The sequence below is a fragment of the Manis javanica genome, chromosome 2, assembly GCF_040802235.1.
Source record: "Manis javanica isolate MJ-LG chromosome 2, MJ_LKY, whole genome shotgun sequence".
Taxonomy (NCBI): domain Eukaryota; kingdom Metazoa; phylum Chordata; class Mammalia; order Pholidota; family Manidae; genus Manis; species Manis javanica.
In genome coordinates this window covers 191561311-191581366 of record NC_133157.1, presented here as the reverse complement: position 1 = coordinate 191581366, position 20056 = coordinate 191561311, and the positions used below count along the sequence as shown (strand labels likewise).

Sequence of the window (20056 nt, the reverse complement as noted above, 5' to 3'; positions counted from 1 at the left end):
TAGTTTCATTTAAAAGCAAATAAATAAAAATTAAAACTACCAAGATACTGAGTTTTGCCTTGGAGTATCAAAGATCGAACATATTGGCTGCTATATAGGGAAAGGGGTACTTTCATACATTGCAATTTGATAGAACCTCTGTATGGGGCAATTTTAAGAAGGCACACACACACACATGTATATCCAACTGTTTCATCCAACTTTTCTAATTTTAGAAATTTGTAATGCAAAGGTAAATGACCCAAGAAAGGGTTAATTGAAGCATTTCTTATAACAGAAAAAGAATTAAGATAATCTAAATGTCTTTCAGTAGGGAGATGGCTTAAAACAACTATACAATGAAATGATAGGGGTTATATAAAAAAAACAGACAAGTTCTTAATTTTTAATGAATTGACACTAAATGAGCTGAAGATGCATGAAAAAAAATCGAGGTACAAATTAGTGAAGACAGAATTCTACCAGTTGCATAAAAGACAGGGAAGAGAATGAATACACACACACACACACACACACACACACACACACACATTTTCTTGATAAGCACAGCATATCTCTGAAAGTATAATAAAAAACTGGAAGGTTATACATGAATAACTGGTTATCTCTGAGATGGAGAACTGTCTGAGCGAAGGCCTCTTCCTTACATGCCCTTTAATTTAATAAGGATTGAATTTCAGCTGTACAAATGAATTTCAAGTCAAAAGAGTAAAATAAAGTACACAAGTTTCCTCCCATATATAACATCCCCTACCCCTGCCCTCAGTTAACCTTCTCTAACATCAGTGAGTGGTATGAAGTCAATCTCATCAGTATGCTTCTCTGTTAACACACACCAGGCACACTTCCATTTATAAAGCTAGTTTCATGAAACCATCATCTAAACTCAGTTTGAAGAAAAAGTCCACTGAGTCTCCAAGATGCAGAAACTGTGAGCTCTGAGTCTCAACAACACAATCAGAGTTTAGAAATGAAAGGAGGCAGAAATATGGGCTTAAAGTTAATGATAGTTTAGGATCTGCTAGGGTTGTTATTTTTTTAGTAGCAAGAACATTCCTGGGTTCTTGAAATCAGGAAAAATATTCAGTGAGTGGGGAAAACAAAGAAAAGAAGAAGTAAGTCTGCATTATCAACAAACTAGCCCCGAAGAGATTAACTGTGAGACTCTAAGTGCCCCAAGAAGTAAGTGTGACAGATTTTTGAGGTCCAGTGGTATCTTTTCCTAAGCAGAGACAGACCAGGAGGGAGCACAAGAGGAAAGGAACTAGAAATCATCTTTTTCCCAGAGCCCATGCTTGTCTTATTAAGAGGATTAATCTATTTTCAACAGAAGTGGTGCTGTTAAAATTCTTTTTTATGAAATGGGTCTAGGAGTTCACTAAATTGAAAAGTATCTCTGGTTTAAAAAAAAAAAAGCTAACTGTGCAACCAAAATGGTTGAAAGTATGGAGAGTAATCTTTGAAGACAAAAGGTTGAAAGTGTTCTATAAATTTAACTAATTTAACAGTGGCTCTCATCTTTGTACATTGAAAATCCATCAATGATGAGTTTGTCCTTACACCGGTTAGACCCTGGAGCAAACTTTTTGCTACAAATAGAAAATGAAATTATTGTAAACCAGAACATGGTAGAAGTGAAAGACATCTTGGTTTAATTTCCCAAAAATACCACCAAGGAAACTGAGATCCAGAGAATCGCCCGAAGTGCCCCAGGTGGTTAATGGTAGAACTAGATCCACTTGGTCATTGCTTGTGTTTGCCTTTAAATACTTTTAAAGACAATCATAACCACTGATCCTAAATGGGTCTCAAAGCTGTACAGGAAGTCAGAGAGCTTATTTAGAAAGGACAATTCTCCCATGGATTTAACTCCTTTAGATGGGCAATCAGTTTGGCGTGTGCATGTGTCAGGGACATTTGTGATGACAAAGGGAATTCACTGGTATATCAAGTCACCATGCCAAATGCTGGACCACTCCCTAAACTGAAATGTTTCCAATCACTTCCAAATTCTGCGATAAAAATCAATGACTCCAAAAGCGGAAAGCTGAGAAACAGATTCATTATTTCTACAGTGTGTTTTGTCAACTCTATTTGTGCCCTGTAGGCTGATCTCATGGGCTGAATTTTGTTATATAGGAAATGGAACCAGTGACCTCACCTCAGATTTACTTCGGTGTTCTCAGGTCTGCATAAAAGGAATAACACAGAAATGCTAAGCAGATAAATACTGCTATGCAATAGTGATGTCTGTAAAAAAGAGTTGTGGATCGGCAATGATGGAATACATGACTGTTCTAATATTATTATTTTACATGATTGTCTCAAGTTTCCACATTTTGAACATCTCCTGAAACAGAAAGCATAGGAAAAGGAAGTTTAAATGATACAAAATGCTGATATAATGCCGAGCTTGTGGTTATATCTACAAGCATTCTCACTGCCATGGTTAGCAGTAAAAATTCTTATCTTTTGCCTAAGGAGTAAATACATTTATTCCTACAGTAATGAGTGCAGGACAGAAGATTTCACCATAATGAAATCAAGTAGCACCAAGTATATTTAATGTAACACTTTGTTAAACACAATATTCCCCAAACCCAAGGGACCTAAGTTTAATTCAGGGGACTTTAATTGGGGAGGAGGGGAGGGGCAGGGTTATAAATGAGAAACACTTTGGTGAAAAATGAGCATTTCTTTCAAGAAATAAGGCCTCAGTTTCTTGAGTACTGCATACAGAGAGAGATCACAGGTTTTTAAAGTTTTCCTGGAGAAGAAAAAGTCAAGAAATAACGCCTCTGAAGTAAACAAAAGCTGTTGGAAGTACACTTTTCACTCCCTAAACTGAGGGCGCATTTGAATTTCATCCGCGCTGACAGATGTTCCTATAAAACAATGCCAAGACGTAAATTAAGAAGGGGTAGAGGTGTGGCATGTTTTGGGATGTGGCTGAAGTTTAAAGTCCGCTGGTCAGAAGCAGCAGTCAGGGCCGGGAGCTTGGGGAGGGAGGCTTGGAGAAGCGAGCCATCAGTCAGATCCTCCTGCTGGAAGGTTGGCGCTGAGGGTGGAACCGACCCCAGAGCGTCCGAGAGGACGCCTTTGGGGTGAAGGCAGCGGGGCTGCGGGTCCGGCAAGGCCAGGGGGCGTCCCCACCCGAGCTGTTCTTCAGTTTAGCCACCCACTCCAGGAGAGCCCGACGGGACTCGCCTGGGGTCTGGCTGGCAGCAGGCTGTTAGGGCTCTTTAGGACCTCAGGGAAACCCGAGAGTTTCTGGCGTTAGGACCCAGGAACTCCGAGGCAGCAGTGATTTAGAAGCTTTGGACCACAGCACCACCTACTTATAGAAGCATCCCGAGCCTCAGCCCTACTGCGTCTCCATCGGAAAGTGCGCTCGCCACCTCCCTCCGGCCTTGCGGGAGTGTTCCGTCTCCCGCAGCTTGGAAACAGAGAAACCCTAGCTGTGAAGTGGCCGTGGCGATCGCCGGGGAAACTGCACAGTTAGATAGGGACCTAGAGAGCGAGAGCGGGCGTGCCCCTCGAGGGAGGATCGCACTCACGGGCGGGGACGCAGCATCCCGGAGGCTGCGGACGCGCCCGCCCCGCCGCGCTCCTGGGGCGCGCCGCCAGTCCCGAGGACCCTCGCGTGCCCAGAACCCGCGGCGACAGCCGGAATCCCGGAGTGCCAGGCGCTCCCGGCGGGTCTCGGCAAACTTTTCCCCAGCCCACGTGCTAGCCGGGCGGCTGGCTTCCCGAGCCCGGGATGGAGCGCCGCGCCTAGGCACGCCGCACCGCGTGAGACGTGTAAGTGCTCCCGGTAGGCGACCCGCGACCGGTCACAGAGGCCACGGCGCTCGGGTACCCCACCGGGGGGCCGAAGGACCGAAGAGCGCTCCTTTAACCCTGCGCCTTTGGTGCCGTTGGACCGTTTTCCTTTCCCTGGAGCCGCCGCACAACGCCCTTTCCCCCAGGTCGGAGCTTACGGCTCGGCAGAGGTTGCTCATTTACTGACTGTAAATCACCTTCCCCTCCACACCGCCAGCAGCTGTGCGCTCGGGCTAAGCTGCTCCGCGGCTCGTGCCAGGCAGTGGGTTTGCCTCCTCCTCCCTCCCCTCCTTAAATTGGGACTCGCGAAGAGGCAGCTGCCATCCCGGCGCGCTCTCCACCCCTGCTGTTTCTCCTCCCGGCCCCTCAGGTTCAAGGCGGAGAGATGCTGATCGCGCCGCACTGACCAGAGCGGCCCCCGGCCCGCGGCGACTCTCCCTCCGCGTCTTCCCCAGCAGCGCGCTCGGCGCCGGCTCCTCGGATGACCTCTCCAGTTCCCCGACTTTGAGAGGCGCCTCTCCCCCGCCCGACCGCCCAGATGCAGTTTCGCCTCTTCTCCTTTGCTCTCATCATCCTGAACTGTATGGATTACAGCCACTGCCAAGGCAACCGATGGAGACGCAGTAAGCGAGGTAGGTCCGACTCTGCCGGAGGTGCGACGGGTCGGGGGTCGGGTCGCGGGACCCACCCTCATACCCGGGCTCCCGGGACGCAGATGCGCCGGAGGATGCCTTCCACCCGCCTTTTGCGCGCCACCGCTCCCCACTTGCGGGTCCCGTAGCTCTGCAGAATGTTCTCTGTCCTCAGCCGGAGCGAGACGCGCAGAGAAGCGAGCGTCGCCGGGCGCTCAGGACTAAGTGGTGCGGGCCATGCCCACGTTCGCGGCCGCGCTTTTACTGCTCAGCGATTCTCTTTTTCGGTCTCACTTCTTGTTTGACGTCCATTTTCTTGTGTCTCATCGCCGTTCTCTCTTTTCCATCCTCTTACCAGTCTCCCCTGCAGCTCATCTGTTTCTGTCTTCCCACCCACGTGCGCCCCCAATCCTGACCCCAGATCCCTTGGACACGCGAATGTGCGCGCGCGTGAGAGCGAGCAGAGAGGGAGACAGAAGGACCGCATCGAGGTGGAGGATCAGCAGGTCCGGGGAAAGGCAACATTGATCTCTTTCCGGAACCTAGGACTAGATGGGATGATTGACTGAACTTTCTGCCTCGAGCAGCTACTCGTGCACAGGTTTTCTGGGGGAGCGCTCGCCTGCTGTTTGATGTGAAGTTTTGAGGAAAAGGCCCGACTTTGCCCTCTCCATTTACTTCCCTCAAAAGCGGCTGTTTCAGAGAGAGGTTTCTGTTCTCAATGAAATTCATTTGCGGCTTGTTAACCGCTCCCTTCCTCTCCATCACGTTTTTCCACTCTGAAGGGTGGAAGCCTTCAGAGAGGTTTCAGAGAGCTAGGATTTAGTGCGCACCTCTGCGTCCTTCCTGCTGTGGTTGCAGCTAATCCAAGTGCGTTTTAGGGGAAGGGCAGCTCAACGCAATTAAGTCTTCTGGGGGGATTTAAACATAAGCCCCCAGCAAGCAAGCAAGCAAGCGCGCGCGCGCACACACACACACACACACACACACACACACACACACACACACACACACACACACACACACACACACACACGTGTTGAGTTACCTGCACAGGAAGGGACATAGCTTCTTACAGTTGTCTTCATCTAGAAATTTTTCGAGATTAGAATTTGTCTTGAGGTTAACAGATCTTTCTTTTTTTTTCTGGGATATAGACGTCTCACTCGACTTGTGATTTGATTTGTTTATATCTCGTTTTATGGAATCTAGTCCTACATCCAGATTTTGAGGAACTTGTTAAACTGTTGTCCCCTAGCCGCGGATCGGGAGGTTGGCTGGCCAGAGGGAAGGCAGAGCGCAAGATAACTGGTGTCTTTGTAGCCCCCGCTATCCAATTGACACTAAGTGTAAGGAGGAAACTTTATCAGTATACCTTTCTAAGATACCTTTATTTCCCTCTTTTTCTCTCATTTCTGGTATTTGGAAAGTGCTTATTTTTAGAATTGTATTCTGCACAAAAATAGTTGGGAGAAGAGGCTGTGACAGTTTGATCTTGATATTAGTTTTGGAAAAGCCCCTTTCCATCTCCTCCTTCACCTTCCCTCCCAGCTGACTCCTTTCTCCACTAGGGCATTTTTTGAGATATTATTGGGGAGAGCTGGCAATTTTTCATTATTCTGTGGTCAAAAGTGATTGGAGAGGCTTTTCCCCATCTTGTAAGCAAAAGTTGCACGCTGAAAAACTTAAGTGCTTTAAGTTTGCGAAATATAGAAATATCCTAAAACCCTTTGCCAAGTTTTTGTTTATTATATGACCTGCTAATGCAGTGATGTCTTATCCACACTGCCTGGTGTGGCTGAGTGAGGAAGAATCAAGCATATTGTTTTAGTAGCACTTGCTGTGGAGCTGCTATTTGGTGGAGAATGACATTACAGCACTCCTGCGGCCAGAAGCCATACTGCATGCTGTTTTCAGCGGTGCCATCTCCACAGTCCTGCCTATGCCTTCTTAGGTATCTGAGGCAAAACCTGTTTATTTCACAGCAGCTTCAACAAAATCTCGTAGCATTTACCTTATATATCCCCAAGTGCTGACATTTAGAAACTCAGTTCTACAGTGTGCAATCATAACTTTTACCAAAACAACTTTTCAATTTCATAAAATTTGAGTATTTCCAAGTACATGTGAATTGGTAAGGTAGTAAAGAAAAATTCTATCCCAGAGTACTTTTTTCCTTTCTTGACATATGTCCCTTCTCAAATCCCAAGTTTCTGGCTAAAATAACTATGGTCCTTAAAATTGACCACATTATCTGTGCCAACAAAGGGTATACTGTGCTTTTAATTAAAAGTGGAACTACTTAAAGAACTGGCTAGACAGTGTAGGGTGATAGTAAGCTTTTCTGCTCTGCAAGGAAGCTTAAGGATTGCATTGTGAGAGTAGTGCAATGAATAGAGATCTAACTCAGGTTGTGTGAATTGTCTCCCTTTACAAACTTAAGCTGGTTTTAATTGATCCCATGTCCCCTGATTGATCCTACACCAATTGTTGCGCATACCAAACAATTGGCGCTCCCAGCGATTGATTTAAATTAGTTCCTTGGTGAATTCTTGACTACAAGCCAAGCCATGTCAGCAGTGACAGTTGACATCCTAGAGCCGATTGTCGTACAACATTTCCCCTTTCCCCTTTGTCTCGGATAGTGGCAGTTAAATATTACTTTCTAGGAAGAAAAGTGATTAGTGTCTTAAAGAAAAGAAGGTGGTGTGGCTTGGAAGATCAGTTATTTTCTTGGCTTTGTGCTATGATGTAGGCAGCCGTGATAGCAGGATTGGTTAGGCTAATGCCTGGGATCTGATTCTCTCTCTTTTTTCTTCATATTCCATCTGCAAATAATCAAACCTTCACTGTGGAGCATTCTTAGAACTCCTTTGGCATTATGTTTAGTCTGCTCTATGATCTCAGATGCTCTATAATATCATTTTCTTAATGAAATAAAATTCTTGGCAGAGATCAGATAATTTAGTCAGTTAAAATCAATTGCACCCAGTCTGGAATAGAGAGCAAATATATCATTTAACTGTATGTTTTAGTTCAAATAGAGTTGGAGAATTGAGAGAATAGAATGTTGACCTTTCCTACTTTGGGACAAAACTTTTTAAGGGGGACACCATTGTAAACAATATCTACTCTTTCTTTCCCTTATTTAGGAAACAAAATCATAAAACAAAATATATTTGATAATCACTACAGGGCCTGGCAGCAGCAATTTTTTATTAGTTAGGGATAAATACAATACTGAGAATGAATAACTTGTAGAGGAGAGGCATATGCCAACATTTTGAAAAGCTGATTGACAATTCACCTTTTGTCTACAAGGTGGTAGTCATAATTCATTGCCCTCACCACCCCCAAAAACATGGTCATTATTAGCGACTGTTGGCACTACTGCCTCTATCTTTCTTGGAAACTCTTACGATTTATTTGTATGGTATACTGGGTTATTTGATTCTTTTTTTTTGGAATGGTTGCAAGCCACATTTCAGGCTAAATTCACTGAAAGGTGGGTAGACAAATCATAACTTTATTATGGTTTTCCGGGATTACTTGAGCTTGGTATGTGGTGACTTAATTTTATATTTCCTTCACTCTGTTTGTATGCACAGTCACATTTTAATTAGGGATTTAGGAAAACTTCTTGATAAAACTCTTTAAAAGCAGCACAGATCCCAGACATATAACTGGTGTTTCTGGGGGTCGGCTGGCAGGGGGCGTGGTGTGACAAGTGTTTCCTGTTGCAGCCCTTTGGGTACTGACGTCTCAGCTTCTCCTTTCATTGCATTTCATTTTCCTGAGATTGGATTTGGCTTCTTCCATGAAACTTAAGTGTTCATCACAAATAGTGTGGTATGTTCCTGGCAACTGAAGTTGGTAAAAAAAAAAACATAAACATTTTCTCTGAAACCTTAAAGGACTAAATTAATTTGTATTTTAAAAATTTATGAGGAGATTTGGAGATATTTGGTTTTACAAGTATTTTTAAGAATAGCTATTTCTCCTGATACTCCTTCAAAAATACAAAATGGTACATGGAACATATTAACCTGCACTTAAACAAAAAATCTTCAAAATACATTTTGTATGCTCACTTTTTAAAATTCCAGAGTATTTCAGAAAAGCTCATGTGATGTTTAATATTGCATTGTAAGTGTTTTTTTCTTTCACTCTTTTGTTAATGAGTCGCTTTTTCTTCCAATATAATATTACTCTTTTCTTTTCTTTTTTTCTGCCTGGTGTCCTATGAGTGCACAAAGGTTAGAAAGTTGTACCTCAACCCATATCTTATGCTGGTGAAACTTGGAAATGATTCCGAATGGGTGACATTCCCCCAGGACCTCCATTTAATTCCAACTTTATCTGCTTATAAATCCAGCTTGGGTAGAATCCAATATTTGCAGAAAACACAAGTTGGAAATGATACTTTTTATTCCTTAATGCAAAACTACTTCTTGGCTTATTCAGAGACCAACTGGCCAGTTTATGGATTATCCAGGCTACTTTTTGCTACTTTCTTTACAACTGACTGCCTTTTAAATCTTTTTTTTTTTTCTGGAAACAAGTATTCTTACCCCTTCCAAGACAAGAAGTAGATGCCATAAATCACTTGATATAACATTTGATAAGCACTCTGCTAAAAGGAGGTAGTAAGCTTTGGGAAGAAAATATTAAATTTCCTTTTTTTTTTTAATGTCAAGATGTTCACTATTTTTTCCCATTATCTGCAACAACCAAGAATTGGCCACTAGGTAGTATTGCATATCTATATTTATAATTTTTTATAACGGTGCTAATTAATACAAAAGTACTTATATGAGATACGTAATTTTACACACAACAGGGAAGGTGTGTGTGTACATATGTTTATGTTTAGGGGTGTGGGTGTATTTGGAGAGGGGGTGCGGATAGTACAACTATAGAGGATTAGGTCTTCATAACTAAAAAAAGACTCTCATATTCTCAGCTGTCCTTTTCAGGATGAAAGGATGGGGACAGGGGAAGGAGAAAGAGGGTGAAGAGGAGGAAGAGGAAGAATGAGCGAGGATAGTGTTTTTGTTCTTCCCATGGCCCACCCTCCACCTATTCTTCTCTCCTCTAGGACCTTTGTGCATCAGTCACCCTTTTTGCAAGCATGCTGCAATCACCCTAATTAAGAATTTTCAATTTCTTCCTTTATTTTTTTTCCTGTGTCTACCTCTCCCTTCTCTTAATAATCCCTTTTCATCCACTCTTCAGTCTGTTGCAATCTGGCTTCCACCTCCACCGCTGGATTTATCTTTGCGGTTCTTCATACTCCACGCCCTGCTCCTTGCCCACCACCAGCGCTGCCGCGGAGCTCTGTTACTCATTCCTCTGGAGCAACCACTTCCCAGAGAAAGTCTCTTCCTTCAGTTCAGTTCGTGACACTGCTCTCCTGTTCTGCCTCCCACACTCAGCTCATTTCTCTTCTTTCGTCCCCTCATTCAGCGTAGGTATTGACCAATATTTCTTTACCTTTATTCTCCCCCTTGAGGGATTTTACCCATCCCTGTTTCTTCAACTGGTATTTCCACATAAAGCCCTTCACCTCCATACCCAACATTGTTTTTTGTTGTTGTTTGTTTTTTTAGCTTCAGATTAATTACCCCCTGATTTCTCCACTATTGCCATATGGATGGGTATTTCCATGCACACTTATGTACAGGTAGATAGCCCAGTCTATGCACACTCACACTTGACACCTCATTTCCTCTTCTGTGATGTCTCTCAAACACAGTAGCGCCCGTTCCTCTGCCCGTGTTCCTTAAATCTATCCATGGGGTTCCTGTGTGTCCAGGCTGGAAGCCTCACTGTGGTCTTTGACTTTTCTAGTCTTTTTTATTGGTTCATCCAGTCTTGTTGAATCTGCCTCAGAAACGTTGTTTCTATCCACTCCATTCTTTCCATTCCCAAAGGTATTTCCTAGCTCAGACCCTCACGGCCTCATTCTCCAGCATCAACTTTTCCTTCACTTCATTCTTTACAATGCTGCCATACTGAACTTTTCTCAGCCACAGATCGAATCACGTTACTTCTGTTAATAAACCCCAGTTGATGGCAGAATGAATGTCAATCTTCTTCCTGCTGCATTCAGGAGTTCCCCACCATCTGACTGTAACCTGTTTCCAACCTTCCACCACCCTGAAAACTCTATCCACTTAAGCTACCCCAGATTATTTCATACCCATGCATGCCATATGTTTTCATGTTGTTGAGCATGTTGTGGTGTCCAGATAAAATGTCACTGCCTCAACGAAGCCTTCCTGGAATTTTTCACCTTTTTTTGGATGCCAAAATCAATTACCCCCTCATAGGTTTTGTTTTTGCTTTTAGCTTTTTGTGCTACTCTTCAAAACTTTTACTTTCCCTTTATTTTGCTTATGTTACCCCATGTCTCATTGCTCCTGTATTTTAAGCTCCTCTATGGCAGAATTTATCTTAATAATCTCCAAAATAGTTGTAATAGAGTGCTTCCTCCACAAATCATGGCTGAACAAAAGTCATTGGCCATGAAACTTTGCTGTCCTTAAAATAATTTTGATGACTTAATAGGAAGGTTTTTGCACAAGTTTTGAATGATAATAGGCATAATCTCCTTATTCTTCTTTAGAGTTTAAGGACAAACAAAAAACACTGAGGTATAAAAGCACCCCCAGCCCACTGCTCCTTCTGAGATTTCTTCTGATAATCTTCAGAATTTCACAGAGCACACTAGTGTCTGTTTGTATACCTGTATGCCTATTGATTATTTGAATGATAGAGAATCCCAAACAGTGGGTGAGTTTGGGACAACGTAGGGAAAACTCTTAGGGGTGGGTAACCTATATTTTAAAAACACTTCCTCTAGAGAAAGGATCAATAAGGGATTTTTCATTCCAAAACACTTCATGCATATGAATAATCATTTAGGGGAAATGCTACTAATCTTCTTAAAATGCAATCATATTAATAACAAATTAGTGCAGAAAAATGTTCAATGTGTTATGTTTGATTTCAGTATAATATTGCTATGCAGAGTATGAAAAATCTAGGGGTGTGTGTGTATGCATGCAAGCATGCACACTTGTGTTTTAGAATAAGTTCTTCAGTAGGTGCAAATAGATGACATGGTGTTTTGGTTTAGTGCCTTCCAGGAGAGTGAGGTCATTTCACTACTCTTTGAGGGAGGTGAGACCAGTTTGACTTATAAGGAAGGTGAACAGCTTACTGAAATGTGTGATTTTTGAAAACTAACCATTAAGTAGAAGACAACTCAAACTAGAATCCAGCCTCCTGAATTCACTGGTTTTCCTGTACACAGTACACTTTTAACATAAATATTCATTTAAAAAATAATAATCTTTTAACCCATTCTAAAGTTCTTTGGACCACAGACTTATTGAGGTTCAGTATTTTCTACAACTCATAATTCTGCTAACAGGGTAACTGTTATTAGGTAACTGATGGCTGAGGGGGGCAGTAACTGAGGTTCAGGAGGACCAAAAGGGGAAACAGTAAAAATGTGCATATTTATATTGCTCAATTTTTTGCAGTCAAATGCTCTACCCCTGAGCTATACCCCCAGTATTGCTAAATTTTTTTATTTGTTTTCTTTTTAATCATGAATTATAGGAACCTCTTCTATTTCTGGCACTCCAGTAACCAGAGCAAGTGTGTGTGCACACGCTTGTGCATATATATATATCAAAATGTGTGTTTGTAGTGTGTATATATGTATCTTATGTAACACATACATATGTTGCCATCATAATCAAAATAACCAATCAAGGTTAGAGAAAAGCTATTCAATATTTTATTTTCACTCTTAAAATGTAGAGAAAGTAATCATAGGTAGCTTTCCCTCTTATCTAGTCAATTGGGGAAAACCTTTACAATTTAAAACCTTTCAATTTTCATCATCTGCTTAAAAGATATTAGAAGAACTTATAAACTAGTTTAGTTTATTCAGCACATTTCTTTTCAGCAGGGTTTCTTGGGATCCAAGATGGGCCCAGGGCTTTTGTGAGTTCCCTGAAATTAAAAGCAAAACCTTTTTCTTTTTAGGGAGTGAAGACAGGATCTAGAGCTTTCACTGAAGTCTCAAAAAGGCCATGATTCATCTCTTTCCCTCAACAGGTTAAGGAGCACTGATTAAAGAAATAAAAGGTAGAGCTTTTTAATTAGCATGCTTCAAACTGATATCAACATTTGTTTTCTTAAAGTTTATTTTCCATGTGTGAGTTTTCATCCGTTTGCCATGTGTATACCTCACAATATGAGGATACACTGGAAACACTAGCTCAAGATTTATTTCAGTAAATAGTTGACTAATAACCCCTTTCTCAAAGACAATAGTTGTTAAATTGAACAATAGTTATTAAGTTCTCTCCATTCCCTTAAAAATTTTATGAAAGTACAAAATACACAGAATATGGTGTTTTGTTAAACTCTCTTCTCATAGGGTCTAATTTTTATCTCACTAACCAAACAGTAATATAGTTTTTAGAAACAGTATTGCAATTTCCCGGCTGATGATATGGGGTGATGGCATTGATGTAACTGGCATGTCTCATGCTATCTGTTTAGACTGGTCAGAACTGGGCTGAACACTCATCCATCGTGGCCGAGTGGGCTTCTGTTAGATTTTAGAATTTTCTGGGTCAGCACATTTTAGAATTTTCTACCACGATGGCCTTCGTCTCTCACCGATGGCTGGATACAACTTGCCAAGCAGCCACTCAGCAAATTAAAACTCATGGAACGATAGAGGGCGCACTTTGCGTTCTTTTTCTTGTGCTTTGCTCCCGGAAGTTCCGTAGGATCTGGGCTCGCTTTGCCTTTGCCCCGTTAGTTCACATGGCAGACCTGCTCTGCTACCTCCACAGTTGAAGCTGGGGTCACCTTGGCGCCCCCTCGCACCCCCCACCCCAGAGAGGGAGAAAAGGAACCCAGAAAGAGAGCTTTCAATCTTATCGAGTATTTCGGGTTTGGGTCCGTGCTCTCCTTTTGACAAAAGGCAAACTTCACAAACCTCATAGTTATAGTATCTGTGAGATGGGTATTAAAGCTAGGGAGTGCCTTAACCTGGAAGCGGCTTCCAGCACCTACAGTCACTTTGGAAAACGTTAGTTTGTTGTTTTTTTTCAAAGAATGTTTTCCATGAAGTGCTTGCTAAAAATGTGAGCAACTGGCATAATTTGGAGTTGCCCAAACAACTCCAGATTAATACTTGCCGGTTAACTGTTGGTCAATTCTTTAATCTTTGTGGAAAGACCCATTTCTTTCTATGAATCTCTCACATTTTAGCCCTTTCAGAACAGTGAAAATTGATTATTTTGAAAATCCAAAAAAAACTTTTTTTTAAGTTCTCTTTCCTGCTCAGGTAACAAAGTCTGAGACAGGATTTAAAAATTCTCTGGCACCTCATTTATGTTTTCACTTTACACACTGTCTAATGCCACTTTCTTGTAGTTAAAGGCTGACTTTTAACGTCGAGGGATTTATACTGAATCATCACTAACCTGCATTTTTAGTTTATCACACCACTTTTATTCCAGACCAGGTTTCAGTTTAGTGAAATCATAGTGGGGTTACTATTCCTATGACCAAGTAATGTTCCCTATGCCCATCGTGTCCCCTTTCCCCCAAATGGCCTTTTGGAGTAACAGTGATATTTGTTATAGCTCTTGCACTGCCATAATTGGTCTTTGAAGACTCTGCACTGAAAGAGAAACCCGTGGAAGCCCAACTAATTGAAATATTGCACCTAGGACTTCCACGTTATCATCCCTAAATATGAAGTGAAGTACTCCTTGGTCATTGACTTGTCATGTCCTCTGGGTAGCTCTTTTAGGTGGAAGAATACTTTGTTAAATTAATGCTAATTGTTGACACTTGCTTCTTGGTAATGTTTTTTTAGGTTCACTTTTCTTTGGATGTGTGTGTGTGTGTAAGGATCAGGCTTATAAGGGAATTTTGAGAGATGCTTAAATGTTAGCTCTGGGCTCTTCTAAGTCAATGGGAGGAAGTGGCAGAAAACAGCTGTAGGTTAAGGGAAGGGAATGAGCAAACCAGCTTAAAATTTTCTGTGTATCCAAGGATTTAGACATGTATCTGACCCTTTGGGGGAAATCAGAGCTGTCCTATCCATTGCATTCCTTTGCTGGTGAAAAATACCCCATGGTCACTCTTTTCATCAGCTTAGTATAGTGGAGAGACTGTGTCAGGGTCAGGAGACTAAGCAACTGGGAAAACCAAATGCTGTGTGATAGTGGACAGTGGTGGTTCCCAGAAGCATGATTAGTGGGTTGAGGTTAGTCTGTGGTGGAGTTAGGAAAGCCATCTGCCCCACTCCTGGTGGTCAGTAAGTCATTCAGTGGCTGCTATGATTCTTGATGGAATCCTGTCAGTTATGAAAGATTTCTTTGTCTCTCCTTTAAGTAATATTATCCTGAAAAATTGATCTAAGGCTTGGAAATTGTCCCTTGAAATTTGTCCAAAATTACAAATTTGGTTGTGATTTAATTGATCTCTTATGAAGAAAAATAATTAATCCTTTGTAACTGCTATGGGTGATTTCAATATAATTTTGATTTGAAAATGACTGAATTGAATAATACCTTTCTAAAGGCTCTGGTGAGCTTCAAGTAGTCATTTTTTGTTGAATTCTGAGACAAAGGTTTGAAGAAATGGAAGCACCTAAATCAATAGGAAGGAAAAAAGATCAAAACAAAATAACTCCTTTCTAAGACTTGCCTGTCATGGGGAAAAGGAATGTGATTTATTCTACCTTTTGAAATTAAGTCAAAATGAAGGAAGCTCATAGGGAGGAAAGATTACAGTTTATATTTAAGGAAGTACCCACTAATGAAAGGGACCCTTTCTTGATGCCCTGAATCATTGGAAATTATCTTTTTCCAACAGCAGAAGGTGTCTCTTCAGAGTGTTGTAAAGACAGTAAGTATATTATGTGGAGGAACCTCTAAGAACCGTTCACACTGTAAAAGCCATGATGAACACATCTGTAATGCATCTGGCATCTAACAAGCTTAAACAGAAGTTCTTGTTGACACCTATTTGGACTCAAAATTATAAGTCTCTTGCCTTCCTAAATAGAGGACACTAAACAAAATTACTTCTTTAGATTCTGCATCATATGCCTTTGCATTATCATTCTAAACTTCAGCAGCAAATAATACTGTGGACATTGAAGTTTAATCTGAATTCCTTAAGAATATGCATTTCTAAATTTTTACCCAACCATAATGTCGATTTCTAGAATATTTCATTATAGGAAAGTCAGATTTCAATACAACTGTAGCCAGGATGGATTATGCCATACAAATGCCTCACTTTCTTTAATGGAGTTACTAGACTGAAAGATAAAGATGTATTTGATAAAAATTTATTAATAATAGTACCTTGCCCTTATAAAAGCATAATAGGCTTAAAAATTCTTTTGGAAAAGGTAGGGACATGCAGATATATTATCTTATGTTACATATTTGAGTTATACTAGACAGAATGGTGAGTAATGGTTTGATGTCCACTTTGAGGGAAATCTCGGTATATATAGTAAAGGACCCTCTTTTCAACCTTGTTTGGAGTAATATTTTCTTAATGATTCAGTTGAAGACAGATGGTATGCCAACCACACTTTTGAGTAATATGAGGTTGAGCACTACATTTAAAATGTTTAATTGACTGGTTACAGAAAGATCTTGATGGCTGGGGATGACAGGATGCATTTATGAAGGAAATCTTCGCAGGAAAAAGGTAGCATTTAGCTCTTAAGATCAAAGAACCAACCATGGGAGAACGGGGTGCTGGAGACATTGCTTTTGACTCATCCTGAGTTTATCATGTGATATAGTTGTGAGAAGAAGTTGTCTGCATTAAGAGAAATACTTCCCTAGGTCTACCTAGATTCAAGAATGAGGCAGGTGAGGGTCCCAGCTCATACCAGTGTTCTCTCCTAGATGTCATTATTTCTAGAAGGGCATTGGTAACACGCACATTATAATACTGTATTGATTTCCTAGGGCTGCTGTAACACAGCATCGCAGACTGGGTGGCTGCAAAGAACAGAAATCAGTTTTCTCCCAATTCTGGAGGGTAGAAGTCTTAAATTATGGTGTCAGCAGGCCCACGCTCCCTCTGAGACTGAGGAGAGGATCCTTCCTTGCCTCTTCCAGCTTCTGGTGGCCCCAAGTGTTCCTTCACTTGTGACACTCCAACTCCAATCTCTGTCTCCCACATTCACAAGGCTGTCCTCCTCTGTATTGGTCTCTTTCGTGTGGTAAGAATACCAGTTATGTTGGTGTAAGGCCTCCTCTAATGACTTTATGTTAACTTGATTACTGCTGCAGAGACACTAATTCCAAATAAGCTCACTTTCACAGGTACTGGGGATTCGTATTGCAACATCTCTTTTTGGGGGCACTGTTCAGCCCATAACAAGTTCAACCTGTAGGTTCTTTAAGTCCTTATTTTCACAAAAACCCTGTGGAATAAGTGGAATAAGTATTACTACTAATTATACCATAATAATTAGAAGTAGACAAAATGTAGTAATAATGGCAGTAGAAGTAGAATGGTTGTAGGGGTAGGACCAGTGCCCTTAGCCACACAGACCATGTCCTGCACATAAAACATGAGATTCCTGATACCACTGGACTTGTGCACACAGTGGTCCTGGGAAGGGATGCTTTAGGCATGGTTTATAAATGTATAGGGTTGGACTAGCAGATCTCAAATTCTTTCCTGCTCCTGAACTTCGGTGAAACTGCATGAGTCCAGAGAATCACCTGAGTGTGTTTACTACTTTTTCAAATAAATCCATGAATCCAGTTGGTTTCCCTTTATTCAGCTGAAAATTCTCCTTAGTCGGTTTCCTACTGAAGTTGACTGAACTCTAAGAGCTGTTACCACTCTGGATGCAAGATTACTGCTATCTCAATACTGCGCAGTGACTCTGTGAGGGGTGTCTACATTTATTTAGTTCTTTGTGATTGTAAGTAGCATGTAATATTGGCATCACCAAGGTGCTATATATATAGGGCTAGTAAGAACATTGTTTTAATGTTTTCACATTTTCAATGTGAAATATTTCATACCCAAAAGCAGAGTGGGTAGCATAATGACTCTCTATATACCCATCACCCAAATTGAACAAATACTGAGATTTGCCACACTTGTGTCATTTGCTCTTTATCTTTTTACTTTTTATTGCTATATGTTATAAGGCAAATCTCAGATATTATGTCATTTTACCTTACATATTTCTGAATGCATTTCGTACAAATGACAATTTCTTACTCAGCCACAGTGTTATCAACATACCTAACAATATTGTTTATTCCTTGGTAACACCTCTTAATGAGTACATAATCAAACTTCAGTTGTCTCAAAATTGTATTTATACAGCTGGTATGTATGAATCAGCATTCACATATCACCCACTCACTGCACTTGGCTGCTGCAGCTCTCAAATTCTTTTGATTCTAGAGCTGTGTACTTCCCACCCATTTTCTCATCAATTGACTTACTGGAAAAAATCAGGTCACTTTTCTTCAGAATGTCTGACATTCTGGATTTTTCCATTTTCCTACCTTGTGAGGGTCATTTGACTTCCTCCTTCCTCTTTCATATTTCTGTAAATTAAAAGCTCTCCTTGAAGGTCTGATTAGATTCAGGTTCCACTCTTGGCTTTACAGGTGGTGCTGGGGGCCTCATACTATCAGATCAGGAAGCATGCAACATCTATTGTGCCATTTAGTGATGCCAAAATTAATCAGTGGGTTCATGTGGTCACAGCCTGATAGCTCCATTTCAAGGTTCCTACTAACTTTTCATCTAATGGTTTCTTCCATTGATGTTTGTCTGAATCATCAGTTTCCTTAGAGGCTGCAAAATAGTTTTTTTCTAATGTTATTCCTTCCAAACTTATTAGCTGAAATTCTATTAAAAAAGAACCACTCCTTTTCAACCACAGATATTTTGTTAATGAAACAGCTTGTATAGGAAAAGCAGGTGACATGTTTAATTCTTCTCCTTTAATTGCCAATTTTCATAGTAAGGAGTTGCTGCGTGTTTGGCTGGCCAGTGAGTCGACTTCACTGCAAGTGAATGAAATGCTTGATTTATGTCAAGCCATTGCCTGTCAGATGGCAGAAGTGAAGTCTTTCAGTGGTTTCTGTTTATTGTGACATTAGTCGTAGAATGACACCAAAAAGTCTTTTCGGTTTCTGCTAACAGGAAGGAAATGCAAACCTGGGAACCTGAGTTCTGTTTGACTTCTGATAATGTTTCCCGTTTACGGCTTTCAGAGAAGCTACTGAGCGAACAGACAGTAGCTCCAGCCTGCTGTAATCTGAGGCTCATTGGGTAAAAAAAACAGTACTTTGTGCTACTTAAACACTCTCTGGAAGGCTTAGAGAGGGGAGGAAGGAAAATATTTGAGGAGATCAACTGGATGTTGAGGAGAACAAGTAACATCACCTGAGGAGGATTAAAGTTCCCCGAGAGCTTGACCTGAACAACAGTTAGCCACATAAATGTACTTTCCAAGCCCATCCACAGCTCATTTTCAGCTGTGCAGTCTTTAACTTGCAGGTAAATGAAGAGAAGATCTACAGATTACATGTCTTCAGTGGGCAAGTGACAGTAAAGTTGTAAAAAAAAAACAAAACAAAATTAACACCCCCCCACTTAGTAGCCACAGCTGGCTCTAATTACAGAAATCTTTCCTTTAAAAACCTAGTTCTTTGCTACTATCAAGTTACCGTTGGTATAGTTTTTGTATTACCCATTGAAAGATGCTTGTGATATGTACATTGAATAATTTTACTTAGTGAAGTTTCATGCAAGTGTCTAAACAGAGGATTAAAGAGCATGCTAGAAATGGTGATTATAAACACATTTAATATGCAGTTCATGAAAAACCTTTTGCTGGTAATGTGTGCTTTTCTTATGAGTAAACTGACTTCCTGGTATTTTTAAAAGAGCATAAAGTATTGTGAGCTGAAGAAATTGGTTATATTGCAAGCCTGGGAAACAGAACTGGTAATGTGTCGAGCTTCTTTTACGAATGAAAGGTTCTTGAGAATGACTCCCCACTCCCCACCTTCAAGTGTATGTTTTTAAGTAAGAAAACAAAAGGGCTATCCACTAATTAGGGAAGTAGTTTGTGGACTTCATATCCCATTTTTTAAAATTTGTTTTTTAAAGTTATTTTGGTAATTAACCCCCATCATTTTGAGACATTTAGGTGTTTTGTCTTGGCAGTAAGTGGTAAGGACTGTTCTCTATGTTTATGTAAATGACTTTAAAAAGCCACTAACTGAAGAGTTTTCTATGGATATAAGTTAAACATTAATTCATTGTTGGGAATTTGGGAAATAGAGAACAAAATAACAAAGAAAAAACTACCATAATTTCTCTACTCAGTGATAACCATGCCAACATTTTGGTATTTATCCTTCTAGATGTTTCCTTCCCTTTCACATAAATAGAAGATTTTAAAAGAATACATCATTTGCACAAAGTAACTATTTTAATGCCATTATTTATAATGTCTACATCATAAGTTATTCACTGTGAAATTG

At 40.9% G+C, this 20056-nt stretch overlaps 1 protein-coding gene across 2 annotated transcripts in view; it reads left to right on the top strand.

Moving 5' to 3' along the window:
- The first annotated feature begins 2667 nt into the window (after positions 1 to 2667).
- Positions 2668 to 20056, top strand: part of RSPO2 (R-spondin 2) — a 142627-nt gene continuing 125238 nt past the window's right edge. The window contains exons 1-2 of one of the 2 annotated variants that reach the window (XM_017650403.3): positions 2668 to 3801; positions 4193 to 4454. In XM_017650403.3, coding sequence (XP_017505892.1) covers positions 4361 to 4454 — 94 coding nt within the window. In that variant the 5' untranslated portion in view covers positions 2668 to 3801; positions 4193 to 4360. Of the gene's footprint in view, positions 3802 to 4192; positions 4455 to 12515; positions 12618 to 20056 lie in introns of those variants that run through there. The other variant, XM_037010925.2, reaches the window with a different exon arrangement.